The 21256-nt window shown below is 40.5% G+C and overlaps 2 protein-coding genes across 3 annotated transcripts in view; one reads left to right on the forward strand and one right to left on the reverse strand.

Annotated features, from left to right (window-relative positions):
- LOC122870221 (Fc receptor-like protein 5) overlaps positions 1-21256 on the forward strand; it is a 337942-nt gene that overhangs the window by 22417 nt on the left and 294269 nt on the right. The window lies entirely within an intron of this gene.
- On the reverse strand, positions 222-18373 carry LOC122870160 (Fc receptor-like protein 5). 2 transcript variants are annotated; one of them, XM_044184062.1, is made up of 9 exons: positions 18311-18373; positions 17777-17815; positions 10954-11068; positions 9298-9446; positions 7748-7990; positions 5810-6091; positions 4366-4611; positions 2534-2671; positions 222-472 (listed from the first exon to the last, which is right to left on the reverse strand). In XM_044184062.1, the coding sequence occupies exons 1-9, from the start codon at positions 18333-18335 to the stop codon at positions 360-362; spliced, it is 1350 nt and encodes a 449-aa protein (XP_044039997.1). In that variant the 5' UTR covers positions 18336-18373; the 3' UTR covers positions 222-359. The 2 variants fall into 2 exon arrangements, with proteins under 2 accessions (XP_044039997.1, XP_044039998.1); XM_044184063.1 differs by lacking the exon at positions 17777-17815 and having other exon boundaries at positions 18311-18372.

A 21256-nucleotide genomic window follows, 5' to 3' on the forward strand; every position in this document is an offset into this window, starting at 1 on the left:
TCTGATACTACCACTAGGAGTCACCCGAGTCAGAAATGTTCACTTCCTACATGAACTGTTGGGGCTTTAATGTGACTTTATAAAACTGCACTTTGTCAGTGTCCTTAAAGCTCACGTGATCAAAAGTTACAACTATTAAACCAAAAACAATCAATAAAACAAAAGTAAAAACAACTATTAGAAACAAGCCACCGTGACAAGGAACTATTCTGACTGAAAAGTTATCTTACAATGTTTTTCTTTTTACTTTATTGAAAAAGTATTGAACACAGTGTACAAAAGAGAACAAGAGAACAACAGTAATCATATTTAAAAAAACACATACAGTCGAACAAACAACATAAGAGAGAAAGTTTAGCTTAGAAATGATGCTCGGTGGTGACATCAGCAGTGACATCATCATGCAGTCGGTCCAATCCTTCATCATTCTCATTGGGTGGAGACGTCGTCATGGAAACAGGCAGGTTCCTTCCTGCAGAGTTAAATAATAATTTTATTAATCATCTGATTAATTAACCTGGAAAAAGGTAAATGAAACATGTTTGATTGGGACATTGATTGATTTAGTGATTGATTGATCATCGGAGTAAGCAGAAGTTTTTAGCTTAGCTGGCAGCGGAGCTCTATGGATGGCAAAGTCGACCACTTTGTTCCAGACTGAAATGTCTCAACAACTATTGGATGGATTGTGTTGAAATGTGGTTCAGACAGTCATGTTCCCGTCAGGATGAACCGTTATAACTTTGGTGATCCTCTGACTTTTCATATAGCGCCATCAGGTCAACATGCTAATGTGTCCGATACTCTGGTTTATGACCAAATACCTGCAGAACTAATGACTTTCCATGTTGTGGAGGTAACTCTTCCACTCTAAATCCTGCTGGTTGAGGTGTTCAATATGGACATTGACTCCAGTTAAAGAATCAGGCTCCAGAGACGGGATAACGTCCGAATGGTTTGTTTCATTTTCTATCAATGTAGGTAAAGCCTGGGTGGGGATTACTTTGGTGTGTATTTGTATGTAATAGTATGTGTGTGTGTGTTTGTGTGTGGATAGAACACATACAGGGAAACATGAGCCTAATTAAACAAAAACATCATTTCCAAACATACAAATAACTAAGAAGTTACAGATTTACATGATGCATACTAGTAAAAATTAGCTATGTGTGATTTAGTACTGTAATATTTGGCAAACCCACTTTATGACAAACACATTAACCAACACGCACACACACACACACACACACACACACACACACACACACACACATAAATAAACAGAGTTGAACAATAATAAAGTTACAGGTTTAAGTGAAGAATTGCAGAATCTTGGCAGTGGGTCAGCCAATTTACAGTAGAAATGGCTGAAACTCAACAAAATCTCAAGAACAAAATAAAAAATTCTGAAATGTCTTTAACAGATAAATAATCAACACCTGTTTCATAAATGTACAACAACAAAATAGTCCACATGGAAAGCTGTCCCTTTAATTGTCCACTCCATCCACTCCTGAGTAGGGTTATGTACCGAACTCGGTACTTTTAAGGGTACCGACTGAATTACATCGGTACTACCAAGTAACAACTCAATCAGGGCCAAATTTCGGTACCTGAGAGCAGATCTGGGTGAGAGAGCGATACTACGTTACCCCTGCAGCTTGTTCAAGTTACACTGAGTAAGGAGAATGGCGAGCCGAAAGCGGTCGCAAGTGTGGTTTACACTTTTCAAAACTCGACGCAGACAACACTTGCTGTAATGTGGCATGCAAAGCTGTCCAGGGCAACAAGTCTAACCTGAGGAAACACCTGGTCAAACACAAAATATATCAAAAAGCTGAAGCGTGTACCTCTCCATGGATGATGAAACTTTAAGTGAGGCATTGATAACTTCATCAACATCTTTGGGTAATTAATTAGCTAGTTGGATAAGTTGTTGTTGGAGATAACTGGGCTTTTATTCGCTGTCTTGGTTGACGTTAGTGTAGCATTTTTACTAGCATTAGACACAGGAATGTCAACTCACGCATTGACCTTGATACTCACTCAATTGACAGTTTTCACAGGCTCTCACGCCACACGTCAATTTTCTCACGTAGTAAAAAACAAATTTATAACTGATAACGGCACGAAAAGAGGACACTGACAGCGCACAGACAGACAAGAGTCAGTGGCTGTTCTGGCAGTAGTGTCTCTCTCCTCTCGCACCGTGTACAGGCGGGCACGAGTGACAGTGAGTTACAGGGATGCTCTGTCGTTCTGAAACTTTTTACAGGGAAATATTACAGTATGCAAGCACTGCGGTAGTGAGAGAAGTTTGGTCTTCCATGCTAACATGCTAAACTAAGATGGTGAACATGATAAACATTATGCCTGCTAAACATCTGCATGTTAGCATTGTCATAGTGTGCATGTTAGCATGCTGTTGTTAGCATTTTGCTGTGTCTTATAGCTGCTAGCATGGTGTTAGCATTTAGCTGTGTCTTAGAGCTGCTAGCATGGCTGTAGACTCTTATAAGAAAGTCAGTGTTACCTGTGGGCCTTTGTAGACATAAAGACACCATGAGAACAGTGGAGATGCAGTACGGAGAGACCACCACCAGGAGGCGAATAACTCTCAGCACAGACCACAGGGGTGGATCTGCAGGGGATGGTGCTGTACCATTGGAATCTAGAAAAACAAACACACCTGGTCAGGTAAACGTCTAAAATCAGTAGTCCCTCATTTAATGTCTTATGCTCAATAAAACATATAGTAACAGCCACACTATGAAACACAGTTCAACAACACACTCTGTACATTAAAGGAAAAGTGAATGGATCCTACTTTAGTTTTCAATCTCCACATCTGTTGACTGTGAGATGTGTTTTCTATAATTTAATGTATAATGTAATGTATAATTTACACTAAAACCAAATCAGGTAATCAGGCCTATTGTTTTCTGGCTGCACCTCCCTCATCACTGTCATCACTGCAGCCAGAAAACATTAGGCCTGATTACCGGGCCATCATGGAAACAAAAGGTCAGTTTCAGGTGAAACTAGGCAGGGTAAACAGCAGACACGCAGGAAGACTCTTCCCTGAGGACAGGGCTTAAGCAACACAGATTAGCTTAAATTTCTGAGTTCTCAGACCTTTTCCACAATTGAGAATAACTTCCGGATGGGAGCCGAAATGTCTTGATTCTGAAAACAGTGTCCAGATGACTATGACTGAAACCCTTTCTACGATGCAACACTCCTGGACGAATGAGGGACTACACCGTCTTATGTACATGTGATTTTTTTCATTTTTTTAAATCGTTTAATAAATTTGCAAAGATGTCAAACAAACTTCTTTCACGTTGTCATTATGGGGTATTGTTTGTAGAATTTTGAGGAAAATAATGAATGTAATCAATTTTGGAATTGAATTTTCTGGATGCACTGTAAGGAGCCGAAAGTCCACAGAGACACATTGTTGTTCAACAATAAAAACATGAAGCTTCACTTCACCTTCAGGCAAACTAATGTGGCAACAACAAATATTAGATTTACGCTCTGAGATCAAAGTTTATCTTTAATCAGCATTATCATTTAATATAGTCAATAACTGAGCGGCTATCGAGGAAACATTTCCAGACTTGAGTTTTTTGTACATAATGGCAGATTAGGTTTCCATACTTAAGGTTTTTCTGATTCTGGTTTTATGCAAATTCTGTATTTGTTTTGGAAAACCATGTAAATTTCTTTAATATGTTTTTGATGATTGAGCGCCATCCTCAATTTTGAGCTTCTATAATTTCTACAAACCACCAGATGTCACTGTGCTCTCTGTTTCCAAAGCCCCAAAGCTTCAGGGGCACTTATAAACTCCTGTCAGTCACCACCTGTACTGCTTTAAAAAGTGGCTCTGAGTTTTTATACACCAAGTTGTTTACTGTTACTGAGTATGATTAGCTCAGCTCACAATGTTTCAACTGAACAGCAAGGGGCGTGACAAAGCATGGGTATTTGATGACTTGGGAATGAGATTCGGCTGTTTCTCCACACTGCGATTATTTTCTACTGATTCTGTTGTGAGTTCAATCCATACTGCCTCCAGGAAATAGCCATATGGTCACACTCTAAAGTCCGACCTGACAAAAGCTCTCACCTTTTCCTGCCTACTTGATTTTTACATGTTACCAAACTAACTGCTAGTCAAATGAACGTTGGCATATACAACCTTAAACAGTGTTACAGACTCACTCAGTACTGTGTGACAAAGATGATCTTAAGGAATGGAAAAGTAATTACTGACTCAATACCTGCTGAGCTTCTCCTCCACATTTAGGAAAGTCAAATTCACAACTGACCAAAATATCAACTGAGCAGCTTCCTCACCTCTGACAAACAGCCAGCTGGGTGGAGACTCTCCATGACGGCTGATGTGACACTTGTAGAGGCCTTCATCAGACTTGGAAACATGGTGGATGGTCATGTGACCTGTAGGCTCAGTGCTGATGAGGGTGCCATCTTTATAGAAAGCAGCTGTGAGGTCGGAGGGAGGGGTCTTTGTTTTACAGTGCAGAGTGACATCATGTCCCTCCATCACAGGGAGGACAGGACTCTGCAGGATCACTGGTTTATCTGAACATGGAGAAAGATGGAAAAATGTGATTCTGAGGGTTGATGAATGTCATAGGATAAATATAAATTTAGAATCAGAATAATAATAAATAATAATAATAATAATATAATATAATAATAAATACCTTATTGATCCCCGAGGGGAAACTCTTTTGTTACAACAGCTCACTATCACGTCAGTGCACACAAAAATACTAAGATTAAAAACCAGGTGAAGCTGACAAAGCAAATGTCTCTCTTGAAGATGGTGAAATGTTCGTTTGCTGTCTGAAAGAGCCGACCTGTAAATAAAGGTAGTTATTGAGGCTGTAGAGCAGCCTAGCGGTGGGGCTTTGATTCATCGTTAAAACATCGTCTGGAGGGCATTTTCGAACGAATGCAGATGTCTCAGCGACGTCTGCCAATTAGCAAACACTCTCCATATTACGTCTTGCCGATGTAACATTAATAAGTTTGGCCGATGTCTGCAAGACATATGTGTGCTATCTGGGCAATTGGATCGGCTATTTGTAGCCCACTTCTAGCCAAAATACTTTCATTGTAGTCTTCGGTCTACACGTAATTTCAACACCTTCAGTGTTTCATATAAAATGTAATGAATATGGAACTAAAAAGGCTGTGTGGTGCCAGCAAGAAGCTTCCAGGACATCGTACTGGGAGAAGTTTTGTACATTAATGTAAAATAAGAAATTGCGCTTTCTAGCAGAATGGCCTTAGGAAGTCTTATGACATACTATGCGAAGATGTCAGTATTGACAGGGAGATGGGGTTTATCAGTGGGTTACACACAGGACTTTCCTTCCGGAGGTTGTTTGGCCACTATGTTAAATTGGCTTCAAAGCCTGGAGCACTTCCTTGGGGCTTGGTTGCAACCCATTCCAGGGTAGATAAAGAGCTGCAGGCCCTTACTGCTGTTTTGAGCAAACATCACCAAAGTAAGCAATGTCTTCTACCATTTCTCTTACATGAAAACCACTTGTGCTGTGTACTTTTATGGAGTTCTGCGATGTTTAAGGGCACACTTTAAAGCACTAGTTGTTGTCTGCCATATTGTAAACACTGTATATAAATATTGTACATGTGTTGATACAAGCTTAACCGGCAAAGTATGCAATATTTGTTTTCAGGAATAAATAAGTGGAACCAAAAAGCAGAGAATGTTTCTTAACTATTCAGTGGTTCTTTTTATTACTCCTACCATATACAGAGATTTTGACAGAGTTGCTCCGCTGCCTTGTAGGAGACTCACACCAGTAAATAGCACTGTCAGGCTGCTTGGCTGTTTGGATGACGCATCCGAAGTGGGTAGGAGTCCCCCATTGATCTCCACAGCTGGACAACTTGCCAACAGAGGTTGTGGACCTGATGACCTTCCATTTATGAAAGCTGCTGTTGTCACCACAGCTCAGAGACAGATTCTCGTACTCAAACAGCTGGGATGAGTCGCTTAACACTGTGAGAGAGGCTGGGTCAGGATGATCTGGGGACACACAGATTTTCACTGAACGTTAAAGTCACAGTTAAAGTATGTTCGGCTGCAGTTCCTCTAATATCCACTAGATGTTGCTCCGAGAAAACTCTGACTGTATTGAAGTAAATGGGAAACCCCCAACTTCTCTCAGCCTCACTTTATTTTACGGTACACTAATAAGACATAATAAGCCGTACTTTGTATCAAATTAGACCAAAACTAGAAATAGTATGTTCTTTATTAGACAGTAAACAAACACAGTTCATTAGACACCATACATCTAAATTATTCTGTAATTAGAAACCGCATATAATGCCATATTAGACCCAAATTATACTATACTTAGACACTATAATACCAAACTATACTCTAATTAGAAACCAAATAGGAGATCCTAATACACAATTAGATGCCATTTTACAATATCATAGTCTAATTAAATCAAATACAATTGTCATAGTTAGCCACATCTCTCCTCCTATCCTTTTTTACTCTAGTGTTGCTCTCCCCTCCCTGTGTTCCTTGTCAGTCCTCTGTTCGTCTCTTGGTGTGTGTTCGGGCCTGGGGGAGGGGGTGCTCTGGTTTTCCCTCCTGCTGCTGATCACCGCCACACCTGACATTCATCACCCAATCAACCCCCACAGTATATCTACCCAGCTCTACCATGCAACCAGCATCAGATCGTCTCAGTACACCAATACGGTACCTTCGCTACGGCCCAAACCTCGACTAAGCTAAGTTTTCTTGTTGCTCGCTTTTGTTGTCTCCTGTGTGACCTTGTCTGTCTCTGCTGCAAAATTACTCCCTGCCGGTGATCCCAGCCGCCTTGTTCTACCTGATCTCTGCAAGCTGCTTTTACTGCTCTACCTACCACGCTACCCGAGCCATCTCCAGAACCCACTCTCACCGCCTCCGTCCTCTGAGCCCAGCCGGTTCTCCACAGGCCGTGTCGGAAAGCTTCTCTACTGGGTCCAACGGACTCCACCTGCCTTGCCTGCTCTGGAAGAGCATTCCTCTACCAGTGATCTTTTGCCATATTTAAATAGACTGTTAAACTAACAATCCAGTTCTCCCCCTCGCTGTGTTCTGCAAATGGGTCCTTAGATCATGAAGTACAACAACAATACCATATCAGATCCAAAATATGCTACAGTTAGATGCTATTCTACCCTTACTACCAAATTATGCTATAGTGGACACCACATTTAATGCTGCCAACATGGACCTATGATAGCTTAATTAGACAATACAGGCTGTAACTAGACAATTGTAATGCCATATTATACTGTATCGGACATAGCCTTTATAATAGTTGCACACCAATTAATAGTTCTGGGAGGGTAACAACAAGACTTATTAGTGTATCGTAAAATAAAGTGCGTCCCTTCTCTCTAGAGTCAGCACATTAAGTTCAGCTCTTGCTTCTCAGTACATAATTTTACCTCTTCTAATGAAGATTACAGTGTGTTTGTTGTATAGTGTTAGTCACATGTTCAACAGTGTAAACATTATGCCTACATGTAAATGTACATACAAACTGGATAAGGTAGAGAGTAACAATTGATGCAATGGTTATTTCCACCAGAGGTTGATTGTAGAACTAAAACTTCAAGCTGAAAAACTTCAAAATGCATAACGTGGGTAAAGTTGAGTGAAATGACTAACCTTTCATCAGCAGCCAGCTGGCTGGAGACTCTCCTTGATCCCTGATGTGACATTTGTAGGCACCTTCGTCAGACTTGGAAAAACTGTGGATGGTGTGACCTGTAGTCTCTTGACTGATTAAGGAGTCATCTTTATAGAAAGCAGCTGGGAGGTTGGAGGGAGAGGTCCCTGTTTTACAGTGCAGAGTGACATCATGTCCCTCCATCACAGGGAGGACAGGACTCTGCAGGATCACTGTTTTACCTGAACATGGAGAGAGATGGAAAAGTGTTTGCGTCTACAACTATCAAATTAAAGAGATCAAACTTTGATCAATGGCTGCTGAATGTCAGAGGATAAATATGACCAAAAAAAACAAGAAAAGGACAGATGCTTCTTGAAGGATGTGCTTGTTGGCTAAGCCAATGTCTCTTGATGGTTCCAAATGGGATTTAAGGTTATTGCGAAGGTGTTGCGAGGGTGTTTTGCAGGGCCGTTAAGGCGTCAGAATGCTTCAAACAAAGTTCTAGTTACATTGTCGAATAGCATCAGAACCTGCTCCGCCAACAACTTCAGGATGTTGGAATTTGAGGAGTTGTATCTAACAACTTTTGTAACCTCCCAACAATCTGATAATCACGCTCTCTTTACGCAGTGATTGGCCAGGTGAGTGGAGAAGCGAAGGTAGGCGAGGTTTGAACTTCTCTCAGTAGCTCTAACTATTTATCACTTTTCATACAAACAACCGAGTGCCACACTATGAATACCTTCGAGGAAAGATTGCACGAAAGTGTACTCTATTATCTGCATTTGTATGATTATCGCATCTTCCCTCGTCTATGACGGCAGACTTTTCACCTGACATTCAGACCAGGTAGAAAAACACTGACTTTCGACGTGTTCACTTTGTAGCAACTAGTTATTTTGAAGCATACTGGGGTGGTTGCTAAGGTGTTGGCTGTAGAATATTACCAGGTGGTTGATATGGTTTTATGATGTCTTCGCTAAAACCTTACAATAGTGTTCTGAGCGGTTGCTATTTAAAAATGTTCAAAATGGTTGCTGTTTTGCCAGGTGGTTAATGGGGTATTTAGGGTGGTTACTAGGAAGTGTTATTTGTTACAGCAATCATACAGGTCGCACTATAATTGTAGCAGTATGAAAAATAAATTGTGTCCCAATTTAATCAGACTGTCTGAAAGCACACGCATTGTGACATTTCCTTTAACGGTCTGTTTCGTAATGGCTGGGCCTGCAAGGAGCTGAATCATCTTACAAACCAAGATTTGTCATCGGTTGCATTTAAAACAAAAGTGTAATGTAGCCTGTCAGTCACAGAGAGAGATGTTTCATACTCTTCCCATGTTGACTCCACATGTAAGAGTTTATTTTATCTAACAACCAGAGCCTTCAGGAAAGATATTCGTCACAAGTGTGTCATATTGGATCTGATGCCAAATCTGTGGTTAGAGTAGTTGTATGAAAAGGTGTTGTGAAACAGGAAGAAGTAGAGGAAGTATTTGTGTGGCCTGTCCAGCTGGCACACTGTTATATAGTTTTATGAATCTTACGAGTAACAGTGATGTTGACTGCGTTGCTGCTGTCTCTGTGTTCAGATTCACACCAGTACACTCCACTGTCGGCCAGTTTGACTGTATTCATTTCGCAGGTAGAGGAATTCAGGAACCCCCAGCCGGATCCACACTGGGACAGCTTCAAACTGGGAACACAGAAATTTTTAAATAGAAATACTTTCTGCCTCTTTTTAAATTAAATACTTTTAATAGCACAAATAAGCCTCATTTGCTCCACTTTGGCACTTTTAACATTTCACTTTGATATTTGTTTATTCGGTGGATTTTAGTGAAACTTTGCACCTCACCACTACATTGTCACATTTTGGAAGCTCAATGTTAGTCGAAACATCAAAATTAGAATCAAATCCTTTGGTCGTTTCTTGCATGTTCATGTTTATTTTAAATGTCCTGCCCAGTGTCCAAGGAATTACATTCACATTGGACAATTCTGCACTTCACGATTTATGTCCAATACCAATGTTAAGTCTCATGACAGGTGTAAAGTAAATGTAGTGTAGTAAGTGTGCAGCATGTCAGACTTTGAAACATTTTTGAAAACGTTGTGATTGAATGTAATGCAGGGTTTTACAGAACCATCTGAGATCGACGTTCTTGTCCTGTGGTTATAAATCTCAGATGTTGATGAGTCCTTGAATCCACTAGAGCATGCCATTGTGACAACAACCCGTAAAACAGAAAATGTCTCATCACTACATCCTTTTTGTGCCCAGTTGTCCCCATAAAAATCAAGGGCAGAAACAAAGCTGTCAGAAGGCTTCTCGTTTTTAGATTTCACCAGCTGTAATATCAACATTTATTCTGAGAGTTACCAAAACTGTAAAATAAATTATTGGCCAACATATTTTATAAAAGAGGGAAACCTCACTCTGTACCGTTTTGTTTTTCAGAAAGTTGACAAGGATTGTGTCCTATCGGTGTTCAGAAAAAGTAACACTGTAAGGAGTTTGTCTGTCAATAAATGTGTGCTCATTCAGCTTATGCTAAATTCGCTTAGCTGACTGCGCACATCATAATCCACCCTAGAACATTGTAATTAGATAGCAGTTGAGTACTGATGGACAGCTAATGGTAGAAGATGGTATATTATAGTCAGAATCTCTGTGTTCTACTTTTAAGAAGATCGCATCTATATTTTTATCACTTTAACCATGATGTTTGGACATTCAGAACTGAGTAGCAGCTTCTCCTTTCAGTCTGTGAAATAAACATGAGCTAATGTAACATTAGCTCTTGGGATGAAGGGTGTGGTGCTACAATGTACATTCTGAGTTATTATTTGTATATGGTGGATACTGGAACGGGGCCGAAGGTGCCAGGTTTTGCTGTGATCACCTCCCACCCCTCGAACCCCCACACTTTCAAAATCGCTGCTCCACCCCTGCCGCTCTCTACAGCATCACCAAACAACAATGACATAACCTTCAGAGAGTAATAAAAAAGACTAAATGTTGTCTGTGATGGATTATCAATGTGCAGCATGAAACCGTGGCTGCCTGGAAGACAGCAAACAAACCTAAAAACGAATAGATGATTTGGACAATGATCATCAGGGATGGGAAAGTACACCGAATATTATTGTTAATGGGGTAAAACAGTTGTGTGCTGTGATATTTCTGGTGTTAAGCTGACCTTTCTGTTGTGTATCTCCACACTGTCCATTCACCAGAGCTGAAGTCCTCACAGCTCACAGAGACGCTATTATACTCAAAATACTGAGACCATCTGGGAGTGACCATCACAGAGGCTGGAAGAAAGAGAGAGAGAGAGAGAGAGAGACAGAAAGAAAAAGAGACAGAAAAATAATATCTACTCATTTTTGGACTGGCTGTTTTCTGGACTGTCAAGGTTGTACACCTGTCCACCAACTTCAAGTCATACAGCTTCTTTAGGACATGACAGCATTACTTTTAGAACATTTAGATTTTCTTTTTTTTCTCCATTATTTCTAAAATCTTACTTCATCATACTTTTAGAAACATTAAAACTTTGAACAGGTCACATGAACCACAATGATGTAATATTATGATGTTTTTAAGAAAATGCTGGTTTGATAGTTTGAAAGTTTGATCCGTTTTTCTTCTTCAATACTCTTTAATATATGTGTATTGGGGACAGCAATGTAAACATCTAAGTAGTAGGCTAGTACTCATAGTTTTTAGCCATGCTAGCAGCTAGCAGCACTATGGATGCTAGTGTCGGTCAGTCTGTCCACCACTTTGGTCCAGACTGAAATATCTCAACAACTATTGGATGGATTGTCATGAAATGTGGTTCAGACATTCATGCTCCACTCAGGATGAATTGTAAAAACTTTGGTGATTCTCTGACTTTTCATCTAGCGCCATCAACAGGTCAACATTATAATTTGTGCAATACTTTATGACCATAGACTGTATATAAAGACAATATGACAGCTCCCCAAAAGTTAAGCCAAAACATCTCGATCACCCCCTGGTGGCTGGCTGCAATATAGGTTATAATCTCCGCCCCCTCCATGTTAGCTGATGGGACATGGGCCAAACTAAGAAGTACACGTCAAATACATTTTTCCCAAAGATTTTCTGTCATTTTAGGTAGCACTTATCATGCTGATGTATGTTCAAGTGTTAATTTTTCTGATAAGTTTGGTTTTAATTAGTTATTTGATGCTATGAAAAGGGGGTTTCACAACATGACTGACAGCTGAGCTCTGCTCACAACTGAGTCGGCCGGGTGTATGGGTGAGACCTCGATACCACGGATCCAACTCTGATCACTACTGCACAATGCAAATACCACCTAGAGTTTTTAAAATAGTAACAATGTAATGGTAATGGTAACATTAATATTAATAAATTAATAATAATAGGAATGACAGTTATAGAAATAGTAATGGCAGTATTAGTAACAGAGCCAATAACAACAACTGTAGTAGCAGTTGTCGATATATACAGCCTATTTTAGGACCAAATACCTGCAAAACTAATGACATTCCAATCAGCCAGCTGATCAGTGGTGGAAAAACATTACCTACATTCAAAGTCCTACGTAAGTAAAAGTAGGACGGTGTAGTCCCTCATTCGTCCAGGAGTGTTCTATCGTAGAAAAGGTTTCAGTCATAGTCATCTGGACACTGTTTTCAGAATCAAGACGTTTCAGCTCCCATCCGGAAGTCATTCTCAATTGTGAAAAAATGGAAGGGGAACTAGAAATTTAAGCTACTCTGTGTTTCATAAGCCCTGCCCTCAGGAAGGAATCTGCCTGAGTATCTGTTAATAGCTAGTTTCACCTGAAACTGACCTAATAGTTTCCAAGATGGCCCAGTAATCAGTAATCAGGCCTATTGTTTTCTAGCTGCATCTACTTCATCACTGTTAAGTACCTGATTAGCATGTGATTGGCGTGACCAAGGTGATAATACACTCTGATAGACTTTGGGCAGGTTGAATCTCAGACCACCATTTCTGTTCAAAGAGGGGTTCTCTTTTTTCACAAAAATGGCTTCCTTGACACCCCGTTCAAACCAACTCTTCTCTCTACTTAGAATCTTCACCTCGCTGTCTTCAAATGTGTGGTTTGTAGCTTTTAGATGCAAATGCACGGCGCTCTGTAATCCTGAGTTAGCGTGTCGTCTGTGCTGATAAAGTCTTTTGTGAAGTGGCTGTTTGGTCTCGCCTATGTAACGTTCTTTGCAGTTTTCCTCACTGCACTGAATGGAGTAGACAACATTGCTCTGTTTCTGTGTGGGTAACTTGTCCTTAGGGTGAACGAGTTTCTGTCTTAAAGTGTTGCCTGGTTTAAAGAAAACAGGAACATCGTGCTGTCTAAAGATCCTTTGTAGTTTTTCAGACAGTCCAGAAACATAAGGAATGGAGACACCGTTCCTTCTTGGTTCCGTTTCCCTTTTGTCCTGTTTTTTGGCTCTTTTAACTTTGTTGAGAGCCCAAGTAGGATAACCACAGGCTGAGAGTGGACATGCCTTTCCTCTTTCTTCTTACCCTCTGAGCCGGTGGGCACTTCTTGGGCTATGTGTTGTAATGTCCGGATTACATCCAGCTTGTGCTGTAGTGGATGGTGTGAGTCAAAGAGCAAGTATTGATCCGTATGTGTTGGTTTCCTGTACACTTCTATCTGGAGCTTTCCGTCCTCTCCTCTGAGTGTAGAATAATCAAGAAAGGCCAAGCTGTTCTCTTTGGCGTCCTCACGCGTGAACTTGATGTTGGGGTCCACAGTATTGATATGCTCTGAGAACGCTTCCAAGTCTTGTTTCTTGATTTTCACAAAGGTGTCATCCACGTAGCGTACCAATGACTTGGTGGTGTGCCCGGGAACGAGGATAATGCCTTCTTCTCAAACTGTTCCATTCTACCAGCAGACAAGGGTCTAGCTATTTTATGTACAGTAAGCTTTCTTGTTTCTCTCCTCTCTCCTGTCACTATCAGTAGGTACTGTATTTCTACGTCCAGAGCTGCAGAGTCTGGATCTGTGGTTGTGAGCCACTGGCTGCCCCCATGTTCCTGCTCGACAACTGCTACTACAGGTGTTGATATTGCCTTTTACTGTCATTATTTTTCCTGTAGCTGTCATTCCTATTATTATTAATTTATTAATATTACCACTACAAATACATTACTACTATTTTTTTAAATTCTAGGTGGTATTTGCATTGGGCTTCCCTCCCCCACCCCCACTTCCCCAAAACCTCTCACTGTCTCTCTTATAACCTCTCTATCGCTCCTCTCTCTCTAAACCTCCCCTCTCCATCTCTCTCTCTCTCTAAACCTAACACGGCAGCAGCGGATGGCCGCCCACCATTGAGTCTGGTTCTGCTCGAGGTTTCTGCCTCTTAAAGGAAGTTTTTTTTTTGCTACTGTCGCCAAATGCTTGCTCATGGTGGGATTTGTTGGGTCTCTGTAAATATTATAAAGAGTACGGTCTAGACCTGCTCTGTAGGAAAAGTGAAATGAGATAACTTCTGTTATGAATTAGCACTATACTATACACTGTTTTCTGAAGGTTGTGTATTATATGTTTTTTAATGTAAAATTTTAATCTGAAAAGTAACTACTAACTACAGCTATCAAATAAATGTAGTGGAGAAAAAGTACAATATTTCCCTCTGTAATCTAGAGGTATACAAGCATGAAGTAGCATAAAATGGAAATACCCAAATAAAGCACAATGGGACTCACACGCAGACTCATCCGAAAGTTACAGTCAGTAACAAAGAAGTCGACAGGTTCAGCAAACAAATACAAAGAGCAAAAACAGGCAGAGTTTTCAAAAACACTGAAAAATAATCTGGCTTTTGTTGTTTAAACCTCACCATAGGGGCCTCATTTATAACATGGGCTTACAATCAGTTTTGATCTTAAGTTTGACTTACGCAGAAAGCCATGTATAAGTAGTTATTTATAAAACCTTATTTTGACGTGGAAATTATCTTATCTCTAAGCAAGTCTAGACTTGACGTAAGTGATTTTTCTGTTGGTTATGTACAGGTTTGGGAGGTATATGCCCCCTAGCCTGTGGTGAACTTTGCATTAGCTTTATGAACAATGTGATAGGAATTATCAATTAAAGGTGTGAGGAATGAATTACCAGATGTAAGGTGTTTTGAATTAAAAATAGGATAGGATGTTCTATAAATAGTGTGTCAAATTAGAAAGAAGTAACCACAGCTGTTCTTGTGTTATTGGAAGACATTGAAAACCGTGCTTTTAGAAGGGAGAGAGTTTTCAGAGACCAGAATGACTTTTTGAATGACTAAACCCTCTTTTGTGCTAGCATTATACAAGGGGAAACTGCTGATTGTAAGGCAGGTGCCGTCAATTTTAAGTTTATTTAAGATTTATGGGTTGCAGGTGCGTAAGTTACAAATGGGCTTCTTAGCATCTGCATAAGCAAGGTTTTTTATGCTCAGTATCTTTCATGAATCAAATGTAAGCACACTGTCGGAAATTATCTTAAGACTAAGTTTAAATATAAATCTAAGAACACTTTTATAAATGAGGCCCCTGGACCCACATACTGTACAGTGTGTACGCCACATCTCACAAGTGGTAAGCTATTTATAAAAGAACGTGTGATGAGAACATGTGAACTTCACACAGACATCAGGCCAGTATACAAATGGTTTTCTATTTCGATCTGTGGGTGAAATGAAGAGGTGTAGAGAAACAGAATCTAAATAATAAATTAGTCTTATTACTATTATTATCATTATTATTCCTAGCACTATCATTCCTATTATTATTTTTTTATATTTATAGTACCACTACCATTACATTATTCCAATTCTAATTCTAGGTGGGATTTGCATTGTCCCCCTCCCCCTCTCTCTTTCTCTCTCAATCCAACAAGCAGTGGCGGATGGCCGCCCAATATGGGTCTGGTTCTGTCCAAGGTTTCTGCCTCTTAAAAGAAGTTTTTCCTTGCCACTATTGCCAAGTGCTTGCTCATGGTGGGATTTGTTGGGTCTCTGTAAATAATATTATAAAGAGTACAGTCTAGACTATATAGGAAAAGTGCAATGAAAACGTCTGTTATGAATTGGTGCTATATAAATAAAATTTAATAGAACTTTTTGCAGTCTACACAACCATGTGTTAAATACCAAGCAAAGGCACATGAATTAGTTTTGTGTGATCAATTTAAACATTCTTTTCATTTACACACAGTGTTAGTTGTGAATCTGGCCCCTGAACTTTGTACATCCACCAACCACCCCAACCACGTAAATGTGAAAGCAATAATCCAGGGAGCCATTACATTTCTGTCAAAACATATTTGGCATGGACCTTTGTTGCTTCTCTGTCCCTCATTTCCTGTCATCTCTCCATCGTCGCTGTCTAATAAAGACAGTTGTTTTTGTTTTTCCCAGTCTGTCCCTGCCTTGCGGAACTTCTCATTTCCCCCAGGCCCACCAAGCATTTCTGAGAAACTTTCCAGACCTGCCATTCTCCACCTGTCCACCGAATGCCATCGGACATTCCACCCTCTCTTGGTCACCTGGCTGCCACATCCACCTGCTCACCAGTTCACATGACACACTGGGACCTGATTTTCTCATCAGTCCATCAGTGTATATAACTACGATGATCCAGATCCTGCTCAGCAATCTCGCATGCATCCCTGGGATCTCTTAGCACCTCCCTGAAGCAGCCTAGCAGTTCGCCAATGAGCTCTCTGTTCCCCTGCTGGCCAGCAAAGGGCCTGCTAGTCTCCAGCCTGCACCTCAGTCGGCTAGACTCCGGTCTGCAGCTTAGCTGTCTAGCCCCCCATCTGTCTCCCCTGAGCCATGACATTAGTTGCATATACATGTAATTTATAGGAGTTAGGGATGACCTGCTAGGCTGGTTATTTGCACAACAGCTCCTCCAAATTAAACAACATAATACTTTGTTTGTCCTCTGGATTTCAGAATCAGAAATACTTTATTGATCCCCAAGGGGAAACTCTTTAATCAGCAGGATGACATCATATAAATTTGTGTTATGATGAACTTAAAGCTCCAGTGTGTAACATATAGGAGGAGCTAATGGCAGAAATGGAATATAATATTCATAAGTCTGTTTTAAGTAATGTATAATCACCTAAAAATAGGAATCATTGTGTTTTCATTACTTTAGAATAAGCCCTTAATATCTACAGAGGAAGCGGGTCCCCTTCCACAGAGGCCGCCATGTTGCACCGCCATGTTTCTACAGTAGCCTAAAATGGACAAACACTGGCTCTAGATAGGGCTGTTCGTGTTTTTCGCGAGTTTTTTGGCCACCGTAGTTTCTCTTATATGCTTGGAAGGGGAGGGTGATGCGAGTAGTATTCAAATGATTGCAAACTGCAATTTCACCACTAGATGCCACTAAATCCTCCACACTGGACCTTTATGGTTTGGTTAGGGTCAAGAAAACATCATCATGGTTTGGCTTAAACCAAGTGGTATTGGTTAAGGTCAGGGGACCTTTGTCGTCATGATTATAACACTTTGATACGGTTAGTGATGACGGAAGTCATGCTTTAAAACGCTAATTGTTGGTAGGAAACAGGAAGTGAACAGCAGTCTCTGGTGTGTAGTTTTTTTGACCCAGCCATCCACCTCGACCCTCCTCCCTCTCTGGACTTTGTGTCTTTATAACGACGTCACCTGCCACCCTTCTTTGCTCCTGTCATAATTACTACGGGAGCTAGAGGGCACTGTCAGTTGCATGTAAACAGATGTCATTTCGGGGCACTTTCTGAAACGACTGATGCCGTCTCTATTTGCAAAAAGCGAGCAGTCTTCAGACAGACAGGAAGCAGTGAGCGACAGGTGGTGGGCGGAAAGCACACATCAAAGTTCATCTGAACACATTAAACCAAAGATTACGAAGTCCACTTCTAAAATGGATTCTTTCCAAAGTAAGAAGGAGCAAAAGACTTATTATACTTAAAATGATCTGTCATACACACATACATGAGGCTTGAAACTCACCATGAATGTGGGCAGATGTCGGGCAGACGCTCAACAACACTGAAACAACAGTCACCGTCAGATTACTGTGTGTGTATGTGTGTGTGGGGTGGGTCTGACTTAGGCTACCTTCGGGGATACATTTCAGACCAAAGACCAGTTAATTGGGGACGACTTGTCCAATTGTGGACAAAAGCCATGTCTCAAAAAGTAGATTTTTGGGTCAGTGGTTAAGGGGTAGGAGTGGTTAGGGGTAGGAGTAGGGTAAGTCTCCAGGAAATTAATGTAAATCTATGTAATGTCCCCAAAAGTGACATAAGCAAACATGTGTGTGTGCGCGTGTGTGTGCAATAACATACATACATTTGAACGAATCACACACTTAAAGAGCTTCATAAATTGTCGTTAACAGTAAAACATTTGATAACAATTCAACAATTCAGCATCTTCATTTCCTTTGAAGTAATCTACCAAAGCTAAATGAAAATACATCTCTATTCCTAAGTGTTGGTTTGACTTAAAATGAGTGTCTTTTTTGAAGTTTTCTCTACTTACAGAGGAAAAGCTGAGTCGCCTTCATGGTGTCTGCAGGCTGAAGCTTCACTGACCTTTGGCAGTAAATGTGGTGACAACATCCTGTTAAATAAACCACTGTTTCATAGCCCCCTCCCATGAGGGTGGGAGGGGGCTGTGAAACAGCAAACAGTAGAGTGCAAAATATATTTTTTATCCAACGTTTTGGTGTTCATCTATTGCCATTTATTTGATGTATGTTGAAATTTCTACTTTTCAATTTTTTAAAATATATTGTGTCATAAACTTGCTTTTCGCTGCTACTTCTTCAAGTAAACAGAGACATTGGAGAAGTAAGGCAAAGCTCACATCCTGTTTTTCTCATTAAAAGTGGCCACATGTTCTGACACCTCATACTAAATGAACAGACAGCTGCATGAAGGAGCTTCAGGAAATTCTTTTATCAAAACAAATCGTGGGGGAAACAAGTAGCCTGGCTCTGTCCAAAGGTAACAAAATCCACCTACCAGCACGTGTAAAGCTCACTGATTAACATGTTATAACTTGTTTGTTTAATCTAAACAAAAAACAAAGTATAAATCGATGCATTGTGGTTGTACGGGAGATTAGTGTATGTGCTGGACTATTTCTTGGCTGGGAGCAGTGGCTTTCTGGAGTCTCCGGTGACTGCCTGGCAACCTCACAGTGATGACAAGACTCCAGGAAGCAACACAACTAGAGATTTTTTAGAGTTTGGTGTTTGCACTGGTGTGTACTGCTTCCAGGAAATAGCCACAGCCTTGCGTTGTTAAGTCCGACACAAAGCTCTCACCTCCTCGGCTTTTATATGTTACCGAACTAACTGTCACTACTAACTAAACTAATCACTACAAACCCGTTTACTCGTCTTGACTGCTGGTGATATCAGGTCTCGTGCATACTCACTGCCCTCAACTAGTGCCAGGAGGTTCAAGTGTTATGTTGCCTCAGTATACCCCAGTCCAGACCTCTGTTCCAAGGCTGGATTGGATGGGTTTTCTTACTTCTGGAACAGACCCTGGAAGTTCCAGTTTAACTTCGGCTCTCAAAACAAAGCTGTCAGTATAATAATTATGTTTATTTACATCGTTGTTAGGGGTCAGTTATTTTAAAAAAAGGTAGAGTGAAAAGTGAATAAACCTGAATTTAAGTTGTGTACCTATTTCTGCAAGCAGGTTGTAAAAACCAAAAAGCTCCCATCATTCTGGTCTAAACATTGTAGGGTGTTGGGGTGCTACACTACTAACACTACTAGTGCTGCTACTGCTGTTAAAACTAAACTATTAAGTGTGACTGCCATTATTGCAACTACGACTGCTTTTCCTGCTTGGATTACTGATACCAGACCTCTGTTAGGGTTTTAAAAACTGGTTTCTGTCCGACACTGCGGTTGCTTGTAAATGGCTGCAGTGTTGTGTGAGGAAGAAAACGTGTGATACTGGTAGCAGAGAAACAGGAAACACTCACTGATTGTGTGATGAAACGAAAGGCAGATCTGTACTGAACATTTGTATCTTATATTGTATTCTATCACATAAGTTTACTTACCTCTTAAAAATAACCTTTTAAATTACCACAACAACTTATTTGTGTTTTCTCTATGTTTTTATCTTCATTGAAAGCATTTGTCAACCATTCGCTGATCAAGAGGTCCTTGTATACTTCAGTGCTGTCAGAGAGTGGCACACAAAGGCAAGTGTTCCATCATGTTGAAACAGTCGTGCAAGACATCCTCATACCTAAACGACAGAATAGGTCGATTGTCAATGACTCCAAAAATGACACATACGACCGTTCCCCAAAAGAACATATATGACTATTGGAAAATACAAGCAATAAGCGTACCGCTTACCGACATAAGTCACCTGACATTAAACACGTGATTAATGTTGTGAAACGGTCGCAGTTTGGATAGGTTTAGGCAACAAAATCACTTGGTTAGTTTTAGGGAAAGATCGTGGTTTGGGTTACAATAAGTTTTGTAAGTTAAGCAAGTCACGTAACATAAGTCAAATACATAACATTATTTAACTTGAAACTTTAAAATCCACCACCCCAACCACTTCCCAACGCATTGTCCTTTGTTGCTCTTTATAGATCACCTGACTTCCTTCTTTGCTCCTGTCATAATTACTACGGCCACTAGAGGTCGTGGCCTAACAATAAACAGAAATATGGGTCGTAATAAGCTGCTTTTACAATCAACCTATAGGGCTGTTTTTCTGGTGAGGACATGATGGTCATGTAATATTGTATTGTATCACATAACATTACTTAATGTATCATGCAATGCCATTATGTGTGGTGTAGACTCAGTCATAATCCAATTCATTGTCACAGTCTTTGTTCTTGTCATAAAGGCACATGCATCGGCGTAGTCTATGTCTGACAGAAACTCCATTATAAATTTACATTTTATCCAGTTTTTAAGCCTTAATTTTATGATACACTTTTTTCGTTCTATGTCATTTTTACCCACATTTTAACCTGGTAAAAGGTTTTAGTCATCAAACTTTGGATCGTTTACCTGAGCCTGTTATCATCACCACTATAACAAGGATAAAACTTCTAAAACTGCAAAGACTGGTACAACAATCAAAGGGCAATATCCACCGCCTGTAGACAGAAATCCGGGAAAAGGACAAGCTGATCGACTGTTTTGTATCGGTCGCTTCTGCCCAGGCGAAGCATATCTCGTATATGCAGTTGTCTACTCCTGGTTTCAATGAGGAGCAGGGTGTGATGTAATGACACTTCAAGTTGCACCTATGAGTGAAAACCAAAGTTCAGTGCGAGCTGCACTGATTGAAAGTGAAGTGTATCTGTTCTGTCACTGGTAGAGGAATGCTCTTCCAGAGCAGGCGAAGCAGGTGTAGTCTGTTGGAGCCAGTAGGGAAACTTTCCAACACGGCCCATGGAGAACCGGCTGGGCGCAGAGGACAGAGGCAA

This window comes from Siniperca chuatsi, linkage group LG22 (genome assembly GCF_020085105.1).
Source record: "Siniperca chuatsi isolate FFG_IHB_CAS linkage group LG22, ASM2008510v1, whole genome shotgun sequence".
NCBI lineage: Eukaryota > Metazoa > Chordata > Actinopteri > Centrarchiformes > Sinipercidae > Siniperca > Siniperca chuatsi.